The 27282-nt window shown below is 39.7% G+C and overlaps 1 protein-coding gene across 3 annotated transcripts in view; it reads left to right on the top strand.

Annotated features, from left to right (window-relative positions):
- LOC122974040 (pyruvate carboxylase, mitochondrial-like) overlaps nt 1–27282 on the top strand; it is a 301961-nt gene that overhangs the window by 235620 nt on the left and 39059 nt on the right. For all 3 annotated transcript variants that reach the window (XM_044341882.1, XM_044341881.1, XM_044341883.1), the window contains exons 13-19: nt 5428–5572; nt 5720–5809; nt 11616–11837; nt 17546–17702; nt 22017–22257; nt 23760–23927; nt 24639–24720. In XM_044341882.1, the coding sequence (XP_044197817.1) occupies nt 5428–5572; nt 5720–5809; nt 11616–11837; nt 17546–17702; nt 22017–22257; nt 23760–23927; nt 24639–24720 (1105 nt within the window). The remainder of the gene's footprint in view (nt 1–5427; nt 5573–5719; nt 5810–11615; nt 11838–17545; nt 17703–22016; nt 22258–23759; nt 23928–24638; nt 24721–27282) is intronic.

Genomic DNA, 27282 nt, shown 5'->3' with positions numbered 1-27282 from the left:
AGCAACATGATATTTAGGTTCAAGTGGTGTCAGTCCAGATGTTTTCATGAAGAGGTGGGTCTTTAGTCTGCATTTGAAGATGCTAAAAGATACTAAGGGCCTGGTCTCAACCAGGAGCAAGTACAGGGCTGTCTTGTTTACAAAGGACCTTTGAGTGAAGGTGGATACAGGTGAGCAGCAGAATAAAGAGACACTGCTACTACACAGGATTCCACCAAGCCTGCTCTTGGCTTTATAGGCAATTTGTTATCTAATGCAAGCCAATACGGGCATCAAATGAAAGGAGTGCAGGAGCAGAGTGACATCCTGAGTTTTTATCCACACAAGCAGCTTGGCTGTAGGGATGGCAATGTCAGTCCACCACTTTGGTTCTTACTGTTACCCAGTATTGGATGGATTGCCCTGCTGCCCTTTGTAGATGCTCATGGTCCCCAGAAGGTGATTCCAACTGATTTGGTGATACCCTGACTTTTTCTCCAGGGTCACCATGAGGCTTTGTGGGTTTTAGCAAAATGACTTGACAACTATCTTTATGGCTAATGATGATGATGATGATGATGATAATGATGATAATAACAATAATAATAATTAATAATAATAATTAATAAACAGTATGTGTTTACAATCTCTGGTCAACATAATAATTAACTTATGGTGGGATGCTGTCTGCCAGTGTCTGTCTTCAACTCTACCATTGCCTCTGTGAAGTTGTTCACTTTCTACATCACATTTGCAGAGAGCTGTGTTACCAGTGAACTATGACATTACACAGTGTTCAGTTTGATGAACTCTGATCTTGACCTCTTTCTGAAACTACTTTATACATTTAAAATGATGGAGGTGTAGTTCTCTTACCTCAGGTTGTTGTGCTTGCCATGATACAGTGCACATAGTTGCAGAAGTAAAGGGGGCACAACAGAAAGTGTTGGAGTCCACATTAGTGTCACTAGAGGGGCAGACTTGACTTCAGGCTTGAAAACGGAGTTAAACTGGGGATTATATTAAAGTGGCACAAGTAGAGGCATGTGAAACTCCTTAAAATATCTTAAGGAAAAACGTGTTAATGAAAGGTTTATATGTTCCCAGTACATTCAGAATTCAATCAGATCTGTGAAACCACCTTTAGATTGTAATTGATTTTGCTTTGTATTGGTGAGAAAACGTCTTCCAATGGGGTACAAATGTTTTCAACGTGGATAGAAATTTTCACATGCAGAACAGCTCAAAAACATAACCTGCCGTTTAATTTCCCTGCTGTTTAAGAGCTGTAAGATATTTCATGGCAAGGTAAGATTGGGAGCAGTCTGGACAGTAACACCTGTCTGTTTTTTGCTGCTGGAGCTTCACCTACTCACCTGCTTGGTGTAGTGAAAAATGAGATCAAATCCCAGTGCAGACAGATTGTAGACAACAAGGATACATAAAATAGCAGATGATATGTTTTTTTCCCCCTGAGATACACAGGCTGCATTTTACTATCAGTTGTAAATTCTGTCATTATTAACAACATTTGGATGCTGGATGAAAAGTTTGGCACTCCTGAAGCAAAATGTTTTGCTTTGTTTTTTTTTCTTAGAAGTCAGACTTAAATTTAAACAAAGTACTTTTAGCTTCTTGAAACCAGCAGATGCCCTGCAACCATAGTCAAAGTGTTTTAAGGTGATGATGTGTTGAGCTGACTTGTGTTTTCTAGGCAACAGCCTGGGACATCAATACTTAGCTCACTATGTTGCTTCGGCAGTCACTAGTAAAGCTGATTGCAACAAGCGCGATAATGACCCGCTGTGAGCAGAGTAGCAATAAAACAGACTTCTCTGGTGATAAACAGAGTGCTGTGACAATAAAAGTGGGGGTAGTCAAAGCCAGATGTCATTTTTTGGTGAATGAAAAAAGAATGCGATTTAGTTTGCACCAAAATGAGTCAGTGATTCCTGATACAGATTCTCGTATGTGTAAGTTAAATAAAGTTTGCTGCCAGAGAGAGTGGGTGTGTGTAAACGAGAGCTTGTGTGAGCATTAATTCACATTCAGATGTGTTTACTTACTTTCTAAAAGTAATACAATTCTCAAAGCTGTGTGTGTGTGTGTGTGTATGTGCGCTTGTGTTTGCAATCTGAAAAGTATTTGGGAACAGGAGCCACAATCATCTCAGGCAAGAAAGTGTGTGTGTGTGTGTTTTGCATGCTGTGAGCATAGCTCTGAGAGCTGTAACCAAGCAGTCGTTACAGGGCATCCAAATCAGGAAAGGGCCTCTGTTGAGTGATTGTGTAGTGGATGTGTGTGATATCACAGAGAGCAGGATGAAGTCTGAGCAGAAAAATACAGAGGAGATACTGAGTGGTGAAAAGGGAGAGACCAAAGGGGGGGGGCTTTTTTAGAGTGTGTGTTTCACATCATTAGGGGAACATGGAGAAAGAGTGTGTGTGGTAGCCACAGGCATAAAGAGCACCCTGATAATGAACACATTGATCTGGTACAGCAGAGAGGAAAAGGACAAACCTCCATGTATTAATGGTGTCTCTATCTTCCCTCTCCATTATTTCTGAGTATTTCATTAATACCGACTGTTAGTGTTATTCATCTCGCACTGTCTCTGCCTTCCTGTTTTTTTATTTATACCTTTTGATTACTTTTCCCCTTATGTTCACTTATTTAGTTTGTTTACATATTTAAATTATAGATGAAGATTACATCAAACAGAAAAATGAGAGAAAATTCCAAACTTGCAGGTGCAAGTAAAACATCAAATACCCAAAGGCCCAATAAAAAACCCTGTCTTCCAAAGAAAGAAATAACATACAAATCATAACTTTTTCTTCTTTCATTTTCAGTTTTCTTTTTTTTTTTGGTTGTACTTTTTTGTGCTCCTTTTTGACCTTTGTCGTTGTCCTTGTGGTGCTTGCTGAGGTTGTGCAGACGGGCAAAATATTTGCTGTCAGTAAAGACTCAGACATGAATAAATTATTTTCTTTTCACCTACTTGTCAAAATTGTTCAAAACATCATCCAGCAGTTTCTTAATGTTATCAGCTCAAATATTTGGTTAAATGTTTGCTTTCTTGCCTAGAGTTTAGATGAAAGTGTTGATTCCACTCTCATATCTGTACAGTAACGTAAAATTGAAGCTACAGCCAGTTTGCCTAGCTTAACATATGGACTAGAAGCGGGGGGAAACAGCTAGCGTGGCTCTGTCTAAGCTAACAAAAACCAAATGTCAGTTTTAAACCTCGGTTTTTCTACAAATTAAAGTTATAGCATGTATATCAATGAGCTTTAGGTGCTGGTTGGTGGATTTTGTTACAGAGCCAGGCTAGCAGTTTGCCCCTGATTTCAGTCTTTATGCTAAGCTAAACTAACCAGCCACTGTAACTGCAGCTTCAAATTTACCACACAGATTTGAGGGTGGTATTAATTTTATCAAGCTCTTTGCAAAAATGAATGTGTGTATTTCCCAAAATTCCTTTAACTTCTTAGCAAAAAAAAAAAATGAAATTGACAGGTTCCCGTAGTCAAAAATCTGTTTATGTTGTTAGCACTTATTAGGCCCAAGTGTTTTTAACCAACCATTTATTCAAACCTAACCAGCTTACATTGCCAGTTTGCATTTGACTATCCAGAAGTCAAATTTAATTTTGATCCAATAAAAATATACAGTATGTCAAATTGCTAGATTTTCTGAGGCTGCTTATTTTCCTCAAAGAGACAGGTATGTTAGGCAGCAACATATATTTTAACACTGTTATTGTTGGCACATACTATTAATGGAAAAGAGTATGTCCACAGGTTCCTGAACTCATCTTGCAGAACTATTATCGGCAGAAATCCTTTTTTTTGTTTTGGTCCACAGCTTGTAGCCCCAGGCTTGGCATGCAACACAGCCATGTGAATCCCTCGGCTCTAGCTCCTCTCCAGCTCTTCTCCCTGTTGCAGGAGGCTGAGAATATATTGTTGTTTTGTGTGTGTGTGTGTGTGTGTGTGTGTGTGTGTGTGTGTGTGTGTGTGTGTGTGTGTGTGTGTGTGTGTGTGTGTGTGTGTGTGTGTGTGTGTATCTCCAGAAAATGAAGTCCTCTTTTCCCTCTCTGGTAATGTGAATGTCTGGAAAGACAGACACAGTTTTGTCTCTCAATTTCTTAATGGTCCTTTACTGACAGGGTGAAGCCGTTCTATACATTGACAAAGCAGAAGATGCATCTTTTTTTTTCTGCTGTAACTCCTTCTCTCTGGAATTCGATTTTTCTTTGTCACCTGAAATATTTGCTGTTGTCTCTGTTCTTTCATTGCTTTTCTTCTCTGTACATCTAATTTTGGCTGTATTGGCATGACCAACATGCGCTTTCCTTGCCTGAGCACATTGATCTCTTCGCTACATCTTCCTCTCTCTCAGCGCTGGTAATGAGGTGTGTGTCTGTGTGGTTTGTTTATTGCCTGACTCGCCTCTCCCAATTATGGGATTCCTGGGTGATTGTGCTGCAGCAATTATTTCAAGTCACTCTGGGTTTGACTGTCAGTTAAACGCCCAAATTGTGGTTGTAAATTCTGTCCATCTGTGGGTTATGTCTCATGTGTTCATATACTTTAAATGCCCTTTGTATCCTTACTCTAGTGTGTAAGAGAGATCTATCTTTAGACAGTGAGGTGGATGATACATTTCTGGGCTTAGGGGGAGCTGTTTTACCCAACACCCAGAGGGTCTCTGTTTGTCTCTTGGGTCTAAGCTCTGTTTGTGTGTATGTGTGGACGTATAAATAAAAGGGATATTTGGATGCTGGGTCATGAGTGGCAGGGGTTTACTCTTTAAAATGCCCCTTATAAATCTAGCATATTGGGTCATATGCAAAGACACTTTTAGCAAACTTTGAGAAGTAACCTTTTCACACAGTGTATATTCCTTCACTCTTTACCCTCCTTTAGGGACTTTAAACACATCTAAAGCTGCTCCAAGAATATATTAACATAGCCTCCTTTCACTTATCCCTCCAACTAACACTCCCTCTTACCTCTTTTCTCTCTAATAATCTTGTACCCACTTCCTCTGTCTGTCAATCTCCCTCCTTTGTTTAGCCCCTTTGTACTTTCTCCACCTCTTACAGTAATTCAAAGTACCTACCCACAACGTTAAAACAAGCTTACAAGAGTGAAAAAGAATTAAAATGAAACCAAATAATGAAATTTACTCTAACAATTGCATCTCTTTCCTCTCTCTGCTCTCCCTCTCTTTGTTAATTTAGAGAGCTTAATTGCCATGATAATACTTTTGAGGTAAACAAACAACAACAAAATAGAAATGGAATGTAATTACTTTCAACAGTTGACTTTCTGCCTCCGCTCCACATGTGTGTTTGTCTATTGAAGCTCAGACTGTGCGGTTGTGAAATCTTATTAAAGTTAAAAGTCTCCTCTGTTTGTCCATCTGTCTCTTCATCTCTAGACCAACATCCCGTTCCTCCAGAATGTCTTTTCCAACCACCAGTTCCTCCACTCCACAGTGGACACCCAGTTCATCGACGAGAATCAGGAGCTCTTCAACCTCAAACCCACCCAGAACCGAGCCCAGAAACTACTGCACTACCTCGGTCAGTGTATAAACACTAGAGGAGGATGTTACACTTAACTGATTCAAATCTTAAGTTCAAAAATCCAACTTCACTCTCTTATAGGATGTTCGATATGTAGTAAGGCTGCATTTAACATGTATTCTGTATTTTCATTCTCACATCCAGGTCATGTGATGGTGAATGGACCAACCACACCCATACCAGTCAAGGCCAAGCCCTCCGCTATAGACCCTGTCATCCCTCATGTCAGCATGGGTATGTCGATCAAACACTGTTCTGCTGATCAATGCTTTGCACATTTTGATTACCCGTTAACAATACCGAAATCACATTTCTCTTAAGTCAGTGATTAAAATAAGGCATTATATTATACCACAGCAGAAAATACTGGAGCCATTAACAATGAAATAGTTATTAACAGTTTAGGTGTCAACAAGACCAGTGGCTGTTAATTTGATACTACATTTAAATTGTGAAAAATGTGTCTTGCCACTAGAAAATGCCATTGAGCAGTTGCCATAATAAGGTGACAATACGTTATCCTTATTGCATTTATTACATTTGGACTAATTAAGCTGGCTACTACCACTGCAAGGGTGATGGGTTTCATTTCCCTTGGGGCACCCATGCTAAAAATGTAAACACTTGTGGAACCGTAGGGCACTTTGGATAAAAGCACCCACCAAATGACAAATGGGCTGTCGAACAGTCCGATAGCTGAAGGCGGAAAAGCCTTCCTAAATGGCTCAGTTTAGCACTCGGGGAGGAAAAGGGTTTTGGCCCAGAGTGCTCTGCTGAGCTGTGAGTACAGCGGTGAGAGGGTGTAGTTCATTGTTTGTGAAGGAAGAAGTTCTTCGCTTCTCACCCTGCTCTGCACCAGCACCCCTGAAGTGTCGCAGAAAAGCCAACGGCCAAGCTGAGCTCTTTGATGGGCTCATAGAGCCACTTAGTCTCTGGAGTGGAGCTCTTTTTTCCCTCCACACCAATTGTTATGTCTTCGTGAATTTTGAAAGGTTAAAGTTATAATGCCAAAGATTTTCTTGAAATCAAACCTGGTATTAATTACGCTTGGCAATATTTTAAGTTATAGTATTGTGCATTACCATATGTAATTATATCTCTTTATTATTTTTATTGTTAGTTGGAGAATTGTCTAGGATTCACAGCATGTAATCCAGTGTTACTGTTTGACATGTTTATCAGCACCCGGTTCTGCCTCAGCACATACCCCGGCGTGCCCAGTAAACATGAATTTATAACAAAATACTGTGAATAATATGAATCATAATCAGGCATAACCAAATCAAATCTGACATGTAAAAAACATGCACAGCGAGATGGAATGAAGTAGAATAGGACAGAATAATCTGTTGTGTTTGTGTACGTCTGCATGTGAGTGAGTGTGTTTCTCCGTGCTTATCCACCACTTGTCTACTTATGCAAATCTTGTGGTGAAAGCTATCGTTGCCTCGGGAAAGCAAACACACACACACACACACACATAACATGAACACACTAAAATCACACACTCACACAAACTGGCACAGACATATACTGTAGTGAGCAGGTACTCTAAAGGAAGACGCCCTTTGTGTACACACCCCCACTTACATACTATAAGCAGCTGATGAGGTAGTTGAATGCAGCACAGGCACGCACAGAGGCATACCTAAAGCCTAGTAATGAGATTTGTAATGTGCTTATATCCTTTCTTTCATTTGACTGAGGGATTGAGAGAAGAGAGGGATTAGGCCTGTATTATCACACTCTGTGGAGGGAGGGATGGAGGGAGGGACAGGGGCATGGAAGGAGAAAGGGGTTATGAAAAGATGGGAGGGTTTGGACAGCATATAATCCCTATATGCACAGAAAACGGTCAGGCGAATATATTGGCAGGCGGGAAGATATGGATAGATGAATCGATCTAGATAAATACAGTACATGGGGATGTAGAGGACGAGGAAGAGGAAGAACTATTAATGTTTGACACCCACAGAGAAAAGAAGAGCAAAACATTACATCTACAGATAAGGACAAAGAGTAATTATTACAGCAATTCTGGGGGTTCCCTCCATGCTGAGGAGAGAAGGGAGGAAAAGTATTCCTGAAAGGCAAGGCGAAGGTGTCCTGACAGAACCTGTTAAGTGCTCAAAGACCATTATTTTCTAATTAGGATTTGTAGTCTGAAACGTTCCCTCTGAACCCAGATTGCTGGTGGTTCATCGATGGTGTTGAAGTACACCTTGTTCCAATTATTGTCTGGATTTATTTAATGGAGGACATCTAGAGGTTAATCACCAGATGCCTCTGAGCAAGCTTTAGGAAGAATTACTAATAAAAATGACAGACTACTTCCCACCTCCCCGTTGTGATTCCCGTTCGCTGTATCTCCATTCTAAGGATTAAGGTATAACAAGTTGTACGGTATAATATGCACAATGCTATATGCACAATTTGTGTGTGTAGAAACCCAACTTATGCACAGGAAGGATATTTAACACAGACAGATTTCATGTTTTTAATAATTTTCCCAGTCTTTCTCTCTCTACCTGTTTCTAGTTTTGGATGCTTTCATTAGCCGTCTTCAAACAGAAAAGGCCTGTCTTTGGCCAGCTTTGTATTCTTTACTTTTGTTTAGGTCCAAAACTCATTTTCAGGTAGCTTTAAAAAGAGGAGCCATAAAGAGTCTTAAATTTGGCTTTGTGAAACCTGGAGATACTTATATTTTTTTCATGTGTGCAGTGCAAAGTAACATTTTCTTTTCTTCTTTGTTCTCTCTCTAAAAACATTTCTTTCAGTTTGTTTCACATCTCACATTCAACTTTTTGGATGTAAACAAATTCTCATTCTGTGGCGGTTTTGGTTAAATGAGAAGCATTTTAAACATAAATTCATTGTAAATATCTTATGTAGTATAAGAAATGAATGTCTGTTGTGAATTCAAAACTATATTGGGGAGGGGGGATGTCAATATCTTCACTGTAATGAGACATGTAGCAGACAACACATTGAGCGTGTGTCTTAAATCTCGCACTAACACATCTACCTGCATTTAACATGTGCAGGCTCAGCTGAATGACTGTTCAATCACACCCGACTCTAATAAAGCACTAATTAGGAACCCCTCCAGGATCTGCTAATGAAAAGGTTCCTAAACACAAAATATGCAAGACATTTAACAGTTATCTTGGTAGACAGATGTCAGCTCAGGACAGAGACAAGGCAAGCTGTCATTGTTAGGAGATCGTCTCCTACACAAATTGCAAATAAAGTAGCACCATAGAGCACTGTAGCTCACTTTATCTACCGTATGCTGGAGGAGAAAAACAGAAGTGTGAAGAGAGGACAGACAGGTCAAGTATGTCAAAAAGGTGGGGAGTGGGAGTGAGGTGTTTTTCAATGCAAAGTGTGTGTGTGTTTTTAAGTGGGTCAGTTGTCAAGCACGAGCAACCGCATGGGACTTCTCTTTACTACTTTTTGGTTTCTGCTCTGTACAACACGATGCACACACAGACTCAAACACTGACTATATGCACAGGCCATTGTTTAGTCACTGTAATCCCAGTGCAGATGCCCTCATTTTCTCTATTGTGTTGAGGCATATGCGTCAAAGACAGCGCGAGTGGTAAAAACATAGCAAGCGAGTTTTGTAAGACTGCATGAGTGCGAGAAATGGGAGGAGGGCTTTGAGTGTATTCTGTGTGTGTGTAGGTGTGTGCGTGGTGTGTTCCCCAGTGTTCAGTATTACACGCAGATCTTGATAAGTTCAAAGTGTCTGTATCTATTTGCTTCGACAATGTGATTTCACAGAGCTCATCTAGCCTGTGTGTTTCAGTGAGCTCATTTTGTGTGTTTGTGTTAGAACGTGTGCACAAATGTATCTACATTTACGCATATGTGTGTATGCGAGGGGGAGTTCATCTTGCACATGCTAGCCTTGGAGACAATTATAGGAGAGATCATTTGTTTTCAGGGATGAGGTACAACAATAAAAGGTCAAGAGCAAATATTCGACTGTGCAGAGAGAGAGAGAGAGAAAGAAAGAGGAAGGGAGGGGGAAGAGAAAGAGGGGGACAGAGTTGGAGGACAAGCTAGCAGGCAGATAGTACCTCATTAACTAGTCTAACTGTTTGATGATTGTACACACTGCAGCAAGGATAGATCCCAATTCTGCTTCCAATATTTTAATGCCTCTGGTTGTTCTTGTGTTTAATTGCCAGGCAGAGAGGAAAGTGAGACAGATTAGGATAGAAGGTTAAATCTGTGTCCATACAGCACACTCTGCAATGTCTTACTTGTTTGTTTTTGAGGACCATTCAGCTGTAATAAACTGGAAATAGGAGTATTTGCCTTGGGGAGTTCTACAGCCATTGTTTTCATTCGTCTTTATGCAGGCTTTTAGCAGTTGCAGTACATCCCTTTTGCTACTGCATGACATCACAGTCTTGTAAGCTACCTAGAAACACTCATCTAAAGCCAACATGGCCAATAATCGTCATCCTGGGTTCCCCAAGGTTTCAGAAAACTCTCTTAATGGATGTTGCTCCATGTGATTTTTCTGTTTCTGGTCCATCTGTTAGCTTGCGTCACTCGTTTCATTCTCCTCAACCTTTTCCGAACCTTTGACCGGGGACTGCAAGCCAGCTGGATATGCAGACATAATTGTCAGAGAGAGGGTTTTAGATAGATGAATAAGTAAAGCGTGTCAATATGTCAAAGAACATTGATTAAATAGGCTAAAAATATATACACTCACCAGCCATTAGGTACATTTGTGCGATCTAATCCAATCCAATACAACAGCTCTGCCATAAATTCTACTTTGATGTTGTCAGAAAGGTGATAAATCTACTTTATGTTTATTATTGAAGTTGTAGTAGGTGGTGGTGTACTGATGTGTATTGTATTGAAAAGTGTTCCTAATATTTTGCTTCCTTCACGTATGTTAATTGGGTGGACAAATGTATAAGCTTTGTAAAAGTAGAATTTATGGCAGAGCTGTTGTATTGGATTGCATTAGATTGCACAGGTGTCCCTAATGAAGTGGCTGGTGAGTGTAATTTCAGTGTAATGCATGTACAGCTGCTTCCACACTTCTCAAAATAAAATATAAATGTATGCTTTGCAACAACATGACAGCTCTCTGATTGCTGATGTCGTGAGAATTTTCGGGAGCTAAAAACAGGGTCATAGGCCGGATAAGGCTGCAAAATTAGAAATGCGTGAAAAGTGCAATAGCAGCCAGCCTGGAACCAGTTTGTCTCTGCTGGCAACCATACAGTACCAAGCTCAGTCTCTTGGATCTCTTGTTTCACTAAACAGTAGCTGCTTACTTTAAATAGAAAACCGTGGCCATATGAGTCACTGTCAGCGGGAGCAATCCATTTTCACAAATTGGTGGGTGGTGTGCTTAATAAGCTGGCTGCTGTGTTTTAATTCCTGTATTCTTTTATAGCTGATCTACTTGGGCTGAGGGCGATTGGAGCAGCAATGAGAGGAGACAGTTGTCTACCTCGTTAGCAGAAGTTATGACAAGTATCAGACTTGTTAACAATACAATTTAAGAGAGAACACTGCGGAAATAACATTGGTTTACCTGCTCACCAGGCATCTTGTTACACTGGTGTAAATCATTTATCTTGCCAGACACTTAAGCGTTGTATAAAGTCAATACACCACATGGAAGATCAGATAAACAAGGCGCTATTCATGGATCCTGTCTGACTAGTCCAAAAATACTGTATGCAGCCTTCTTCTTAGCACATGGCTGCAATTACAGGCCCACTCTGCTGTTGTTTTATAAAAACTAACAGTTTTTTCCTTTTTAAAAAAAAAATGAAATTATGAATACATGTTTGATCTGATCATTATAAAGTTATCTGCACCATTTGTTTGAGTGTTGTGAAACAGTGTTAAATATTCCTCCAGCATCTGATATTGACTTCTTACAAACTGCTATATCATTAAAACAAACCTATTTCCCTTTCATGACTCCTCTGTTTAGTTCTCTACATAAACTCAACTTTTTTCTCTTTCTGTCTTCCCCGCTTATTATTATTAGGCGACCCACCAGTAGGTTTCCGTGACGTGTTGCTGCGTGACGGTCCCGAGGGGTTCGCTAAGGCAGTCCGTGCCCACCAAGGTCTGTTGCTAATGGATACCACTTTCAGGGATGCCCACCAGTCGCTCCTCGCAACCAGAGTTCGGACCCATGACTTGAAGAAGATCTCACCATTCGTCAGCCACAACTTCAACAACCTTTTCAGCTTGGAGAACTGGGGAGGTGAGTTTCTTTGTGCTGGATGTGTGTCTTGATGATTTGCTTGAAATTAAAGAAACAGGAATATTTTTAAGGGGCCTAAAGATTTGGAATAACCAAGAAAATTGTCCTAGTATGTCATTGTACACAAGCGATCATGTAAGAATGGCATGAATTTTCTTCTTTCAATGGCTATCATGCTAATTAAACTCTTTGTGTATGCGCTCTTCCATTTTAAAGTGTTTGAACAGCCATGCTCATACTTGCCCATTCTCTCATCCTTCTCAGTGTAGATTGGTTCTATGTTTTATTGATGACAGTGATTGTACAGCTTTGTTTTTGTTGTTTGAGCTGTGAAAATCATATGCCATTGAAAACATATCTCATTCCTCCATCTCTTTGCCCGCAAGTCAGTCTTGAGCAAGTTCACTCAATAGACAATGATTGTACCTTTTCCTAGCTCTTGAGTGAATAGAGGAAATCATACGTTATTGAAACTTCTTGAGGCATGAACAGTCCAATAGTGTCCTCGTATAATGTGCAATTGCTCTGAAATTGGCTAGAGAAAGAAAATATGTGCCTCATATTTGAACAGTTGGTGACGAGACCAATTATCAACACTTCTTGATAACAGTCCTGTGTGAAGTACAGTTGTTACGAACTGGTTTCAAAGAATAAATTCATTTTTTCCCCTTGTTTGAACACTCAAACACTTAGGACAGGCACATTTGTGGAAGAGATATGTCCAGTCAACCTCTTGAGGCTGAAACATTTAATGTAATGCTCAATTATGGTAAACTACTCTGAATGATTGGACTTGCATGACTTGGAGTACTTTGAGTAGATCACAAGAACACTCCTAAGAACTAAACAACAAACACATAAAGTGTGAAGTGGTCTCTGTTTCAGTGACTGTGTTCATCATTAGATGGTTGAACAAAGTGAGAAAAAAAATAGAAACACTGGAGAGTAAGTCTCCAGTGAAACCTCATTGGTGCTGTAAACCCTTTCTGAGATTAAATTCCTCCCGGTAGCCGATCATAGTGCACCAGTTAGCGGAAAGCAATATATTTCATTACAGTGGGAGAGCACTTTGAGCAGATCTCACATTAAGCAACTGTCTACTTATCTCATGTTTGAACAGATAAAAAGGTTATGGCAAAAGTAAATCATTGAGGAGATATTTCGATAGAAAGGGCTTAAATGCTTCCCGACATCCATCTCCCAGTATATTGTAATGTCATTATGAGACTGACCAGAGAAAGATGATATGAATTCAGCTTAGCCATGTTTGAACAATTACATTAAAAATAAATCTTTTAAGAGAGACCGAAAACTTGCTGTGAACTTGTGCCCCCTCACCCTGGAGGAAATAGTTGAATAGATTCCAGGGAAGCCCCATGTCCCCGTAAGTCTCATTATACTGTATGAACCAACCTCTGAAAGGGAAAAGTGCTTTGATTAAGGGATATTAATGCTTTTTTAGCATTTATAATCATGCATAACACAACCTCACTGATACCTTTACTTCTGGTGATCCTACTGTTCTGCTGCAGCATCTCACTGGGTTTAAACACGATCCAGTGGGGCAATCGTTTAGGCTTTCAAAAACTATGAGAAATCTCTTTTGAGGAAGTGGGAAGCTCACAGCTGACAGTCAGACATGTCTGTATGTTTACCTGATAAATGAGCACAAACTCAGCTTTCTATCATTTTTTTCCTGACTATTTCTCTTGGCCACATCTGTGCCAGAAACAGGAAACTGTGCATAACAGTCAATAAAACCTGATAGAAAGCACGCTTTGACACCATTTTGTGGTTGAACATTAAAGATGTTAATTCACTAGGAGCTTCCTGTTTTCAAAACTGAGGCTTATCATGGTGTCTGAAAGCCACTGATCTGTTAAAAGCCAGCGGGAAGCAGCAGCAGGGTAAAAATCTCAAAATGGAAGCTATTGGCGGGGTTGTGCATGAATTTAAATGATGATGAACTTAAAAGAAATCAACTTGTCCTTATGAATTATTTATAGTAAGACGAAATAATGTCTTTTTAAGGCTTCAACTGTTTTACACCACGTGTAATTGTTTTTAACTGAGCAGACAATGCGGTAAACACATTGACGAAGTGAGAGATCTAATCTCTTTGCAGAATAGTCTCTGAACTGTATTTAGTTATAGCAAAACAGAAAGAGAAAAGTGAGTACATCTGGTTTTGTGTCTTTCTTCCAAACTCTCTCATAAAGCACTAATGTTGGAATTTCAGTGCGAGTCAGGTTTTGAAATCTGTCAATGAAAGCTCTGGAAGATTAAACAGTACTCTGTCCTCATAAAGAAGTTAGAGAAAGTGAATATATCCTCGTTTTTCTCCCGTTTATACAAGAGCAGCAAAAGTACATCATTGAAGTCAGACGTAAAACAAGAGTTGGAGAAGTTTAAACATCTCTTGATATAATGATTCTGTAATGAGCTGATATTATGTGCTGAGGAGAATAAGATTAATTTGTCCTAAATTAAGAAAAGTTGCAGAGAGCGTGTGAATCACAAAAGAGGAATGCAATATGCTGGTGGATCCTCTTGAGGCGTCAGTAGTTCCTGCACGATATGATTATGACTCAGAGAAAACAGTATAGTACTCTCATAATTATTTAAACACTAAAAGGCCGAATAAATTCTTGAAAGAAATATCCCCCTGAAACCTTCCTGTGACTTTACTAGTTTGCACTATAATTATATCTTTTTCAGTGTCTTCATATGCTTATAAATATTTGAATGCTAATTTGGCTGGTTAAGTATCCTTGTAGGATAAACAGAGCACTCAGTAAATGGAGTGGAGGACCTCCCACTAAACCTTTTTGATACATGTTATTTATTATATATACTGCATATTCTTTGAAACATTTAAATATATACGGTTTTTGCCCGTTTTAAAATACACTTATCACTTACTTTCACATACTGTGCCGCAGGACTTGTTGTGTTTCCATCCAACTATTTTTATGCACGTAAAAAAAGTGGAAATGCAGCAAATTAAAAAAAATCTCAAAATATCACAAGAGGTTTTTACACTTGACTGAGGTAGAAAAGTTGGTCTATAAAAGAAAAATGTGACAAAGTGCAATGGAAACAGACTTGGCAAATAAATCTTGACGTACATGAAAAATGTGATTTAAACATCCTCTGAAGCTTCTGCTCGGTGGTGGAGGTGTCCAGGGGTGCGTTATACGGAACTGTGTTCTTATTTTGTCCACTCCAATAACATACATGAGGGGAACAAAATATTAGGAACACCATTCAATATAATGCACTCCAGTACACCACCAGCACCCACTACGACCTCAATAATAAACAAAGTAGAATTATCACCTTTCTGATGATGTCAACAAAAACTGAAACTGTATAAACTTTGTAAATGTAGAATTTATGGCAGAGCTGTTGTATTGGATTGCATTAGATTGCACAGGTGTAACTAATGAAGTGTCCGGTGAGTATATATGTACTGTAGATTCCCATAACCACTGTTAAACGTCCTTCATTCACCCAGCTTTTAAATCCCAGTGTTCCCAGAGTCACCAGTTGCCCACTGATGCTCTCGCCTCATATTGATTCTGGGTGTGAAACACAAATTAGACTACCATGCTGCAGTAAAAGTTCAGCTGTAGAACACACTGTCCCATAGTGACTGCTTGTAACTGTACCATTTTAAATTGGTTCCTCATAAACCGCTAAATGACCACGGGAGGAACAACTACGAATCCTCTCTTGTTAGGAGGTCCCTATATAATGCACTTTATTAAAAAGTGATCAGAGATATGCTGTGCTCGAATCACTAAGAAACAAAATAAATCACTAAAGGGAGATGACCACGTGAGTATTGAACATTGTTATCCTGACACATTGTCCCTATGCAAGAATCTTTTTTACGCCGTGGTCTTGGATAGGGAATATTGCTTTCACATGTTTCAGCTGCTTAGAGGCAGAATGAATCATTGAAGAGATTAAGCCTGTGAAAGCCCTTTGAGGATTAAGTCCCCTCCTGATATAGCGTTCTTCCCTACGCCATGGAAGATACAGTAATATGAATTGGGTCATATAATGTATCTATATGGATCCCCAGATCAGTTCACAGTTAGCAAATTTATCAGATGGTAAAGCTGCAGATTTTTAATTGCTGTGCGTGATCATGTTGGTGTGTGCGCCTTATTCAGCCCAGCAGTTGTGTAATAAGTGTTTTCAGAGTCATTTTGCATGTTTTAAGGAATGCAATCTGTTGTTGGTGCAGGCAGTGGACACACAAAAGCATGAACGTCTGGACAGCACAAGGGCAAATCAGGCAGTCCACAGCAATAAAACGGAATCACAGATGACATAAAAATTGAACTGGACGGATAAACTGTCTAATACATCAGGGCCGTAATAGCACACTTAAGCAGAAATCTGATAACCAATGAGGTGTATGTTTGTGTTTATGTAACAAAATTATAGATATTAATATTTTTTATCTTTATTGGCTCAAGAGCATGAGATAGAAGCTTATTTTATCTGACTTTATTTTCCCACATGGGAAATTTTTGTCAGAGCTTAGAGTTTACCAATATGAATGTTATGAGTTTTTCTTTTACTATTATTTTTTTATTATAGAGTTATTCATAAAATGTACTCATATACAACATACCTACAAAAGATGCTACAGGCGAGGAAATTCCCACAACACCTATACCAGGAGGAATTTAGACGTATCATAGTAATTTTCCTCTGTTCATGCATATTACGTTGGGTGTTGATGCTGAAGACATTCCTGGCAATCATGGGCATTGCATCAAAGGCTTGTTTCTCTCCTTCCTACTGATTTATTTCAGCTCGTCTTCATGAGAGACTGGAAGCTGCTTGTCTTTCCAAAAAACAGACTTCAGTACAGTAGTCCCTATGCCTAATGTCTTGATATGTGGGACCAGCTGTCAGCAATCATTCACATTATGAAATTATTAGAGTAAATTCTGCTATCCCAGATGAATTCCTTGGCCAGCATCATGTTTTTATATCCCATGTGCATACATAAAACATAAATATAATATGTTTAACATCAGATAGGAATTGCTGGGAGCCATTTCGGCTTCAAACCAGTAGTTAAGGAGATGCTGACATAGGCTAAAATCCAAGTCAGAGGGAAAAAGATAAATAAAAGATTGATAAAGAGGAGGGTTTTTCCAGGGCATTCCTGCTCCTCCCTCAGTAGGGAACAAGTAGTTTTGCTTAGTATTCTCTCTGTGTCCAAATTTATGAGTGCTCCGAAAATGAAATTTAATGATGAGAGTGTTGGATCAGCAGAAAACCACTGGAGCCTTCAATATTTCTGGCTGATACGATAAACGGTTATGAGATTCGCTAATCTACTCCCCCAGAAAGGGAAATAAGAGATTGCTATCTCTTTTCTTTCGCCTCTTCCACTGAAACATTTCTTAGATTTTAAAGTGACGTTAAAATGAAATGATGAAAGTGTTAGAATGAACAATGAATGTGCGAGTATCATCAGATATTTTATCTGAACATCCATTATTTTGTGTTTTATGTGTGTGTGTTTGTTGGCAATGTGATAAGTATGAAATATTATTCTCAAATTCAGATCAAAGTGGGATGAAAGCTGAAATAAACTGCAACTGTGTGTGTGTGTGTGTGTGTGTGTGTGTGTGTGTGTGTGTGTGTGTGTGTGTGTGTGTGTGTGTGTGTGTGTGTAGGTGCTACCTTTGATGTGGCCATGAGGTTCCTGTCAGAGTGTCCATGGAAGAGACTCCAGGAGCTGAGAGCTCTGATCCCCAACGTCCCATTCCAGATGCTGCTGAGAGGAGCTAATGCTGTGGGCTACACCAACTACCCTGACAATGCTGTCTATAAGTGAGTCACACAAACACACATATACACACACACACACTTCCCATTTCATCTCAATTCAATTATTAATCTATCAAATGTTGAAGAGCTCACAGGCTTCATACCCAAAGTCTTACTGTAAACATGCACACATTCTTTTATATTTGCTTCACAGCACACAGTCTTAAATAATTCTATGGAAATGAGCACACAGAAACACGAGCAGGGATGTAAATCCAGGTCCACACACACACACACACACACACACACAAGCTTAATCTGCATTGTTTGCACAGACCTCACACACTTAAACCATTTTCACATTTGAACTCTAGACGATATCTGGAGAATCAGGTCCAGACACGATCCAGAGTTGCCCTTTCACACATGTTGCGCACAACAGGGGATTGTCCGTGTCAGAGGCCTTCTCACCTACTGGAAATACTTTAGGCGAGGGGGTGGTGCCTGGGTAGAGCATGGAGGAGGCAGGACATGGCGCAAAAAGTATGCTGTGGTTGTAATTCAGCGTTAAGAAATCATAGGAAGTCCTCTCTCCCATTAGCGCTAGCCTCACAGCAGAGCATTCAGCCCCAATCAAAACAATGCAGCTTAGCTGGCCTGCTGCATTTATCCAGCGCCAGCTGCATGATAGAAACGTCATCAACACGCCCACTCGCTCGCTGTGAATTCTCTGGAAAATGACTTGCTGTGTTCATATATGGGCTCAATCGGACATTACATGGATTTTGTGCTAGGAAGCTGACATGGTAAAGTCTGTTTAATGTCTGGTCCAACTGATTTGGAAATTTGCGTTCACACATACAGCTCCTCGAGGTAATGTCCAGAAAATGTGAGGGTTGCAGTGCATGTGGGAAAGGGGCTTAAATGAGTACATATTATTAGTGAAGTGTTCACTATGTACAGTAGTAAGTTCTCCCTTTTTCTATTTAGCTCTTCTGTTGTGTAAAAAACATTTTTAATGAAAATGCTCAGGAAAAAATCCATTTGAATAATATTTCTCAAAGCCAGCTGCTGCTCCTCCTGCTTCATTGTCTGTCTTTGTCATATTATTTAGAAAACGCCCCATGACTGGGTTGTTTCTATGGGAACAACATGGGTGACCATCAACTTCATACATCTGTGTTGTATGCAGGTTGTTAAATAATAACACAAGTAGACAAAATAACAGAAGGGTAACAGAGATTTTCTACAGACCAAGAAAGATGAAAATTGAAGCTACTTTACAGCTTATTACACCTACTCCTCTTGAAATCTAACATCTCACTTGACCTCAGAAATGACTGTAAACAAATTTTATTGTAATTTCAAGAACACATTCAATAACACCTTTATATTTGTTTGTTAAATTATGTCTAAACATTGTCAAGCTGTCAAATAGTGTGATGCACATTTTCAGTTCATGACTACAGTGCTCTCTGAAGGTTATACAGTAAGTTGAGTCGGCTTTTTAATGTGGAGATTTGTTTTGGGGCACTATTGTATCCTCTATCATACAGGAATGGGACTTTTTTTGTGAAAATTGTGGCGTTTGAAATGTTTTCTTCTTGAATTTGTGGATCTGCAAGGTGCTTCACAAGACAGGATGAAAACAATCTTAAAAACAAGAAAACAAAAGCCAAGTTAAACTGATTCTTTAATTTTCTTTTGAAATTACCAAATGAATTTGCTAGATCCAGAGGAGGATATTCCACTGTTTCCTTTGGGTAACTTTAGGAACTTTTAAATGGGACATATTATGTTTTTTGTGATTTTCTGACATTTATATACTGTTATGATGTCTTTGTGTTAAACATGGTCAGAGGTCCAAAATATGAGGTGAATGTATATACTAGTGCTCCCTAAAAGTCAAAAGCCAGGGCTTCAGCCTGCTCTGAATGCTTTGTTTGCAAAGTTAATTCTACTTCCCCACTGAACTGATGTCAGATTGAGGTTTTTGGTGGATTGTTCGCGTTGTCCACTTGCATTCTTCGGATCAAGATTTCGGCTCGAACATATACAGATATATATGAGAAGTTGACATTATGAGTAAAGAACAAGAACAAAAAGTGAAATCCTACTACTACTGTTGATTTACGCAGCCTCTGGAGCTGGAGGAAGTCTCCTGAGGGGCAGCCTCCACAAGCTAACTAATCAGAACATAGCGGGTTCATCAGAGAGGGGCCTTAAAGAGAAAGGAGCTAAAACGGCTTTTTTCAAACAGAGCCTGAATTAAGGGGCTGCATAAAGGACCAGTATAAGATACATAAGGAGTGTGAATCATGTAAAGATATTCTAATAGAGCCCCAGAATAAATATATAGACCTGGAAAAGTGGTGATGTGTCCCCTTTAAAAGAAAGGCGATGGAAGATATGAGAGTTGGAACATAAAATGAAAGGCATTAGTGATGGTGCTGGATTAAAGTAAAATAATTTTAGGAGATACAAGTACCCAGTGCAGTGTTTTGAGCGAGTTGATGTGATTTTTAAAAATAAGATATTCTTAATTTGCCTATCAATATTACTTCTATATAGCATGAAGCCCTCAGACACAGCTGCGTCCTTTCTAAATATATCTCAGTGGATATATTGTATAGTTGCTACCCACAAACCACACAACTCTCTCACACATTTAATCAGGTCAGTTCGGCTGGTGTGTTCCTGTTGCCTCCTACCATGCTCAGAGAGTTACACACATTTCACACACACACACACACATCATTGATATAGTTGTACACCAGTAATGCATTTTAGGGCCATAAATACTCCTGTGCCAACACACATGCACACACACATGCCTCTAACACTTTTCCAAATGGATTCACAAGTTACCTCGATGATGTGGATGACTCATGTATTCACAAGCACACACACTCCTGCAGTCGCACATACACAAACAAGGACAAAGACACACAAAGTGTAATTCCTCTCACCTGAAATAAATTAGTAGTTTATGACTAATGTCGCTGTCCCCTCTTCCCTCCTTTCCATTGAATCACAGACACACACAGACCTCCCCTATCCTCCCTGATTTTTTTTTTTTTTTTTTGCTCCCCTTCTCCTCCCTTCTCTCCTCTCTCATATAGTCATTATTTATCCCCACTCTAATAACTCCCTTTTTTATGCCTCCATTCATCTCTCTGCATTACACACTCATTTCCTTCCTTTTAACTCCCTCTTTCTGTCCTCGCAGCTCTTCATCTCCCTCTCGCCCCCCCTCTCTCTCTCTCTCTCAGCGTCCCATAGGGGGAGTGCCATCGAAAATTTGCACGATTGTGATTAATGGCTTTGATCTGTTCGCCGGGCTCTCTCTCTCTCCATCCTCCCTTCACTCTGTCACTCTCTCGCCCTCGACATTTTCAGTGCGGCAGCCTGCAGCGAAGTGGCCTAAGCATCTTCATTAACTAAATCAAATCAAAGTGTAATTTCATTTCATTTCATTATTTAAAGTGCATTTCACAGGGTCACAGTACAGTACACTTTGCAGCGAGAGGGATGTATAAATTTTAAAATATCAAAACGCCTGGAGGAATGAAAGGGTCATATGATTGCTAACTAGATCTTCCTGTCACTTTAAAAAGGAAATTAATTTTTTAGCAGAAACTTAACTTTCTGATGCACATGAATAACTATCACTTCAGCTCTGAGTTGAGTACTGTGTACTACACTGTATGTAGGACAGTACAGTGTTTTTGATTTTGGTGTAGAACAACGTCCACTAAACAGCACTTGTATGCACTGCAGAGCCAGATAAATACTGGACATGCAGATTGTAGGACTGCTAATCCTTTCACAACATTAAGTGTGTCTGTTTATTTGCCAAAACAAAAGCTCTCAGTGTATGTAAATACTGCATTCACAGTAACACAGCTACAGTAATCACTCACCCCAGTTATGAAAAACCTGATTAAGATACCAGGGCCAAGGCTGTAATAGGAGGGATTTACCACTAGCAGCTTGGATAATGAGGCGCGTGTACTTTTCTTTCCACTTATTGTGGGCTCCTCCAGGCTGTGCAAGCTCACTTTTCATGGAAATAGTGCGAATATTGTATTTACTCAGGTACGGTGATATTTATGGCGATATGGAGATGGATATAAACAGCTTATCCCAACCCGGATGTGAGCTATTATCTGTAAATACACTGTGCATGAAGACAGATTTATTATGTGTGTGTGTGAGAGAGAAGGAGAGAGTCCCCACTGAACAGTACTGTGAGTCCTGACAGCCTTCCTAACCTATTTCTGTCTCTGATTTGAAATAAAGTATGTACACTCCTGTATGTTCCTCTCATGGCTAACCCCCCCCCCCCCCCCCCCCCCCCTCCTCTCTCTCCACCAGGTTCTGTGAGGTGGCCAAGGAGAACGGCATGGACATCTTCCGCGTGTTTGATTCCCTGAACTACTTGCCCAACATGTTGCTGGGCATGGAAGCCGCTGGAGCAGCAGGTGGCGTGGTGGAGGCTGCCATCTCGTACACAGGAGACGTTTCCGACCCAATGAGGCAGAAGTACTCTCTGGACTACTATGTGAATCTAGCAGATGAGCTTGTCAAAGCTGGCACCCACATCCTATGTATCAAGGTAAGGAAATAAGTGTTTGCTTTGAGAGCTGTTTACTGCTTCTTAAGAGCTCTACAACAAGCCAACTTTTTCCCTCCCTGTGATAATCTAAAGAGTCTGGCACTTACTGTTTGCTTCTGCATTTTTAAGTTAGATTTACTTTGTTTATAGTGCTTTAAATAAGCTTTATTGGCAGTTACTATCACTAGTACAATGATTACAACCTGTATTACAACAACTACAATTGCTACTTGTTCTGTTAATGTTTCTGTTGTCACTTTTGTGGCTACTACATCTGAAATGGAAATGTTTCCTAGTGTCCATCTCCCTACCCAATAAATAAATACTCAGGACATAAAACACAAAACATTATTATGCATGCATTTTAAAAAGCATTTTGATTAATAGAAAACGCTCACATGCTAACTGAAGTTTTTTTTTTTAACTTGTTCCCATTCAGAAACTTGTATACTTGAGCCTCTTATCTAAATGAATACACTGATAATGCTCACATTGGATTAATTTCTTCATTCAAGCATGACAAAAATATTTTCAAACGTGAAATGATAAACGCCCGCTCTACCGCAGTGTGAACCATCAGACGCAGCAGTGGCAATCTCATGAAAGGCTGGCACAGCTAATGAGGTTAACTTTTAACAGAGGAAATGAGCATGCATTATAACTTCATGGAGTGCAGTGATCACCAAAGGGAGCGCAACTAAACATCTAAGCTCTGTCTGGGAATTTCTGATAATATCAATTAAGATTTATATATTATAATCATCCTCATAAGACTGTGAATCCTTTAATGTTTGTCATTGTTTTATTGTGCTAATGAATCATTTTTCAAATCCATATTTAATAGTTTTCTTGTCCAAGATCTGTAAAAGTGTGACTTTTCGTGTAGTGAATGGTTGCTTTCCAAGTGTAAAATTAAGGTTTTTAAAATCAGATTAAATGAAAATGTCTTTCTCACAGCTGGTTGGAATAGTCCTTGATGTAGTCTGGTCTTGAATTAACTGAACTGATTTCCATGAAACACTATCAGAGTTACTTCAGGACCAAATTGCTTCAATTAAACCTCCAGTTTTAACTTTAGATTAATGATCTTCATCAATGAAGATACAAAGAATAGTCCACATCTTTTTAAGGGTTTTGGTACCGTTTGTGTAAACATGTTTTTTTGGCTCCAGTTGTTTTGTGTGTTTTTACATTAATCCAACAAATTATCTGCTGTTTGTAGTCTGTTCCAGCTTTCATGAGCAGCCTCAGGCCAGCATTGTGTGCTCTTTCTCTCGCTAATGAGAGACAGGTGGTTGAAGTTAATTTTGTTTAAATTTATCCAGGACTCCATATCCAAAATTAAGATTCACAAAGTCACTTAAAGCAGGATTAACAAATCTAGATTAGGGTTTACTCATGGTCTAAATTGTATCATGTCCAGGAATCCGGTCCCAGGAGTTTCAGAAATGCCTCTTAACCCTTCTTCTTTGTGTCTCCTCCTCCTCCTCATCTCTCACCAGGATATGGCCGGTCTGCTGAAGCCACAGCCCAGCAAGCTTCTGATTAGCGCACTGAGAGATCGTTTCCCAGAAGTGCCCATCCACGTGCACACACACGACACAGCTGGAGCTGGTGTAGCCGCTATGCTGGCCTGTGCTGAGGCTGGAGCTGATGTAGTGGATGTGGCGGTAAGTTTACATCAGTCTGTTCTACAAATCCCTCGTGTTGCTAACGGACCAGTTGCTTTGGTTTAGTAAATGTTACTGTGACATCAAACTGTCTTTCAGAGTCATGATAGGAAGCCTTCTATGTAACCAGTACCAACCACTGTACACACTCAACTGAAATAATTCTCGTGAAGTTATCCTAGCAACATGAACAAACATTAATTTTCTACCAGTTTGTGCAGTTTGCTTTGTGAAATGTCACTGACGGAACATCTTTTGAGGCTGGGAACATTTCCCTCACTGTGTTTACTGACGCATGCTGCCAATAAGGGCAGTTTCATTAAAACAGTTGGCTGCTGTTTGCAGTTTAGGGCCATTCTGCTGCTCAGTTCCTTGTAATTCTGTAAGAAAGAAACAAGTGGCTGTCCACCATTGACCTGACCCACCCCCTTTAAAAAAAAAAACAACAACTTTTGTTTACTTAGTTAAACTCTGTCTTTTCACTCTGCCAAGTATAAAACACATATGCACAGTAACACACAAGATGAAGCACACAGAAATACACTCAACAGACAAGGGATAAATATATCCATATGTACAAACACACGTTCCATATATATACATATATACAGTTGATTCATTTGATACAATTGGGTGTGGACCCAATAACAAACCCCTACAAAGATTAAGACTTGCAGTCATGCAGGTTTCATACTGCTCGTGTCTCTCCAGGTTGACTCAATGGCCGGGATGACTTCTCAGCCCAGCATGGGAGCTATCGTTGCCTGCGCCAAGGGGACCAAGCTTGACACCGGTAAGTGACAAGCTCCTCAGCAAAAAACATTGGCACCAAAGGTGGTTCTGTATTCCTAACGCATCCCAAGATCTACGAAAGAACATTTTGGAAGTAGTACATTGGATCAAATATCTTAAAAAACCCACAGAAAATCCATCTTGTATCATGTAGTTGTTAATGATACAGAGTATATCTCTTAGATCACTATTCTTGCACAGAAATTATTTGTCTTTGAGAGTCTTCTACCTGACATGAAGGGGGAAAAAAATCAATCAGAGAATCAATAAATGACAGAGCACATCACTAATTACTGCCTTAAATCTGAAAGAATGACGCATTCTGCTCAGTGATAACATACACAGCCAATTATGAGAGGAAGATGGAAAAGAACGAGATAGACCAAAAGAAAGACTGGAGTGATCAATAAAACTGATGCTCTGCTAAACAAAACATTTTTGATTCATGAAATTATTGATTCAGATAGATATGAGTAGAAGATGAGAAGTGTCAGCAAGTTGTTGTCAGATATATTTGTGCTAATAAAGCCTTGTTTGTGAGCTTGTATATAAAAACACTGGTTGTAGCATTAAATTAGGAGCTCTTATTTTCATCACAGCATGCCAGGAACTGAAACCTGCGGCCCAGTACAACCACAATCCTCCAGTTTAACCAATGAGCAGCTCTCTCAGGAGTATTTTGGGGTTAAGAGCTTTTCCTAAGGCAACCTTGAAGTGGCTGTTGGTTACTCATTTGCTTTCCCAACCCACGTTCTGCCAGCTTTATCAGAGATCTTTCAGTCGCTAGCCCGCTGCTCTACACTAAAGACCACCACTGCTTTTCTATCTAACAAGTCTTCTCAGGAGGTCAAATGAGAAGTGGAGGAATGGGTTTATAATGTGTTCATTCCCCAGTGTCCTTGTTGTTGTCCATTGTGCTCTACTCAATGAAAAACAATGGAGCTCCACCCTCCTCTAATAACTGGCGGGGCTCACTGACCTCTGCCTCCCACAGCGACGGGCACAGAGTGTAAATTGTATTAAAAGAGCCAGTTGTAAAAACTGCTGTTTAAAAATTGAAGGAATAGGGAACAGGCTAAAGGAATTAAAATGGATGTGAAGTTTGCTGCTTAGTTATGTAGAGTAATGGTGTTGTGAAAACCGGCTCAGCTCTACTAACTAGATCTGATAGCTCATTTCCATTACTCAGAACCAGGAAAAGCCCTGTTAATTTAGTTTACACAATGTACAAACCTCACAGCAAATGTTCTGTCTGCTGCTGTAATGCCGAAGACTATTAACATTATGAGCTGTTTGTTACTGTATGTACCAAGTTCTCTTTGTATTCTGCTCTGATAATGTAGCTACAGATTGTTTTCTGCCTCCATGCATAAAAGACATTATATCTGATGATTATGTAGTCCTCAGGGAAAACACTCGTTAATGCATGTCAATGACAAGACCTGATGTGCCATAATAAAATGATCAGCCCTGATGCTAATATTCAGTAATGCCCACATTCCCTTGGCACCATGTTTTTTGAAACATTATCAGCCGTAGCCTTTCTCAACTAAAAAGTTCTAGGAACTATGGAACCAGAGGAACTAAATTAGGAAGTCAAGTCCCTTTTCCACATTCCTGTTTGTGTTTCCACCGCCTGTGAAATACCATGAAAATTAGGCAAATTGCACAGATGAAGGACTTTAAATCAACTGCTGTGTCTGAAAATCAGTTCTCACACATGAAGATACAACAGTCTCCATGTTGTTCTTTGTATTTACTTGTTTGAGTTGGATGGAATGAATGAGGACATTGTTGGCATTGTTTGACAGTGTTTTAGAAAGTAACCGCAATTAAATTTTCAGCAAATAGTTTTATGTTTCTCCTTCATTCTCTCATACTCCCATCTCTCTTTAGCTGTCTCCCTTTTTTTAAAGTAGTCAGGAAGCCGACAACAAAGCCTAACTTTGTTTTTAACATTCATAAACATCACAAGACATGTCAACTCCTTGTTCTAATATTGATATTAGTCACACTAGGTACTTCTTTTGTGAATGAAGCAGTACACAAGTTGTAGTTGCAACAGTGTCTGTGTTTAACCAACATGCAACATTCAGCCCTGCAAACTCCTCCCTGAACTTTTGGAAAGTTGGACCCCTGGAGCAGGAATGTTTTTTTCAAACCACGAACAAAGAACCAAATATAATACCTGGTTCCTCTGATCAAAGAGCACACAAAGTTTCAGAGGTCCTCAAAAGGCTCCCCCTGGAAACACCCTGATAGATGTGATGCCACATGGTCTGGAGTTGTTTTTGCAGGCCCTTTTTGTTTGGTGTTGTTAGTTCCACAGCGTGTCCCTCAGTGTGAGTAGGCTTCTTTCTTGACTCATTGTTTTGCAGCAGTGTTTCACAATCATACAGGGAGAAATCTGTCCTAGAAGAGGATGTAATTTCTGTAATAGTCCATAAAGCAACACAGCAACAGAGCCATTAAGACATGCTGTTTTCCTTTCCATTTGAAAGGAAAACTTTTACCCACAGTACTCACTGCTGAATGCAACAGGTTCATGTCCTTCCTCTGGAGT

Source organism: Thunnus albacares, chromosome 22, assembly GCF_914725855.1.
Source record: "Thunnus albacares chromosome 22, fThuAlb1.1, whole genome shotgun sequence".
Classification (NCBI taxonomy): Eukaryota; Metazoa; Chordata; class Actinopteri; order Scombriformes; family Scombridae; genus Thunnus; species Thunnus albacares.
This window is presented reverse-complemented; position numbering and strand designations above follow the sequence as displayed.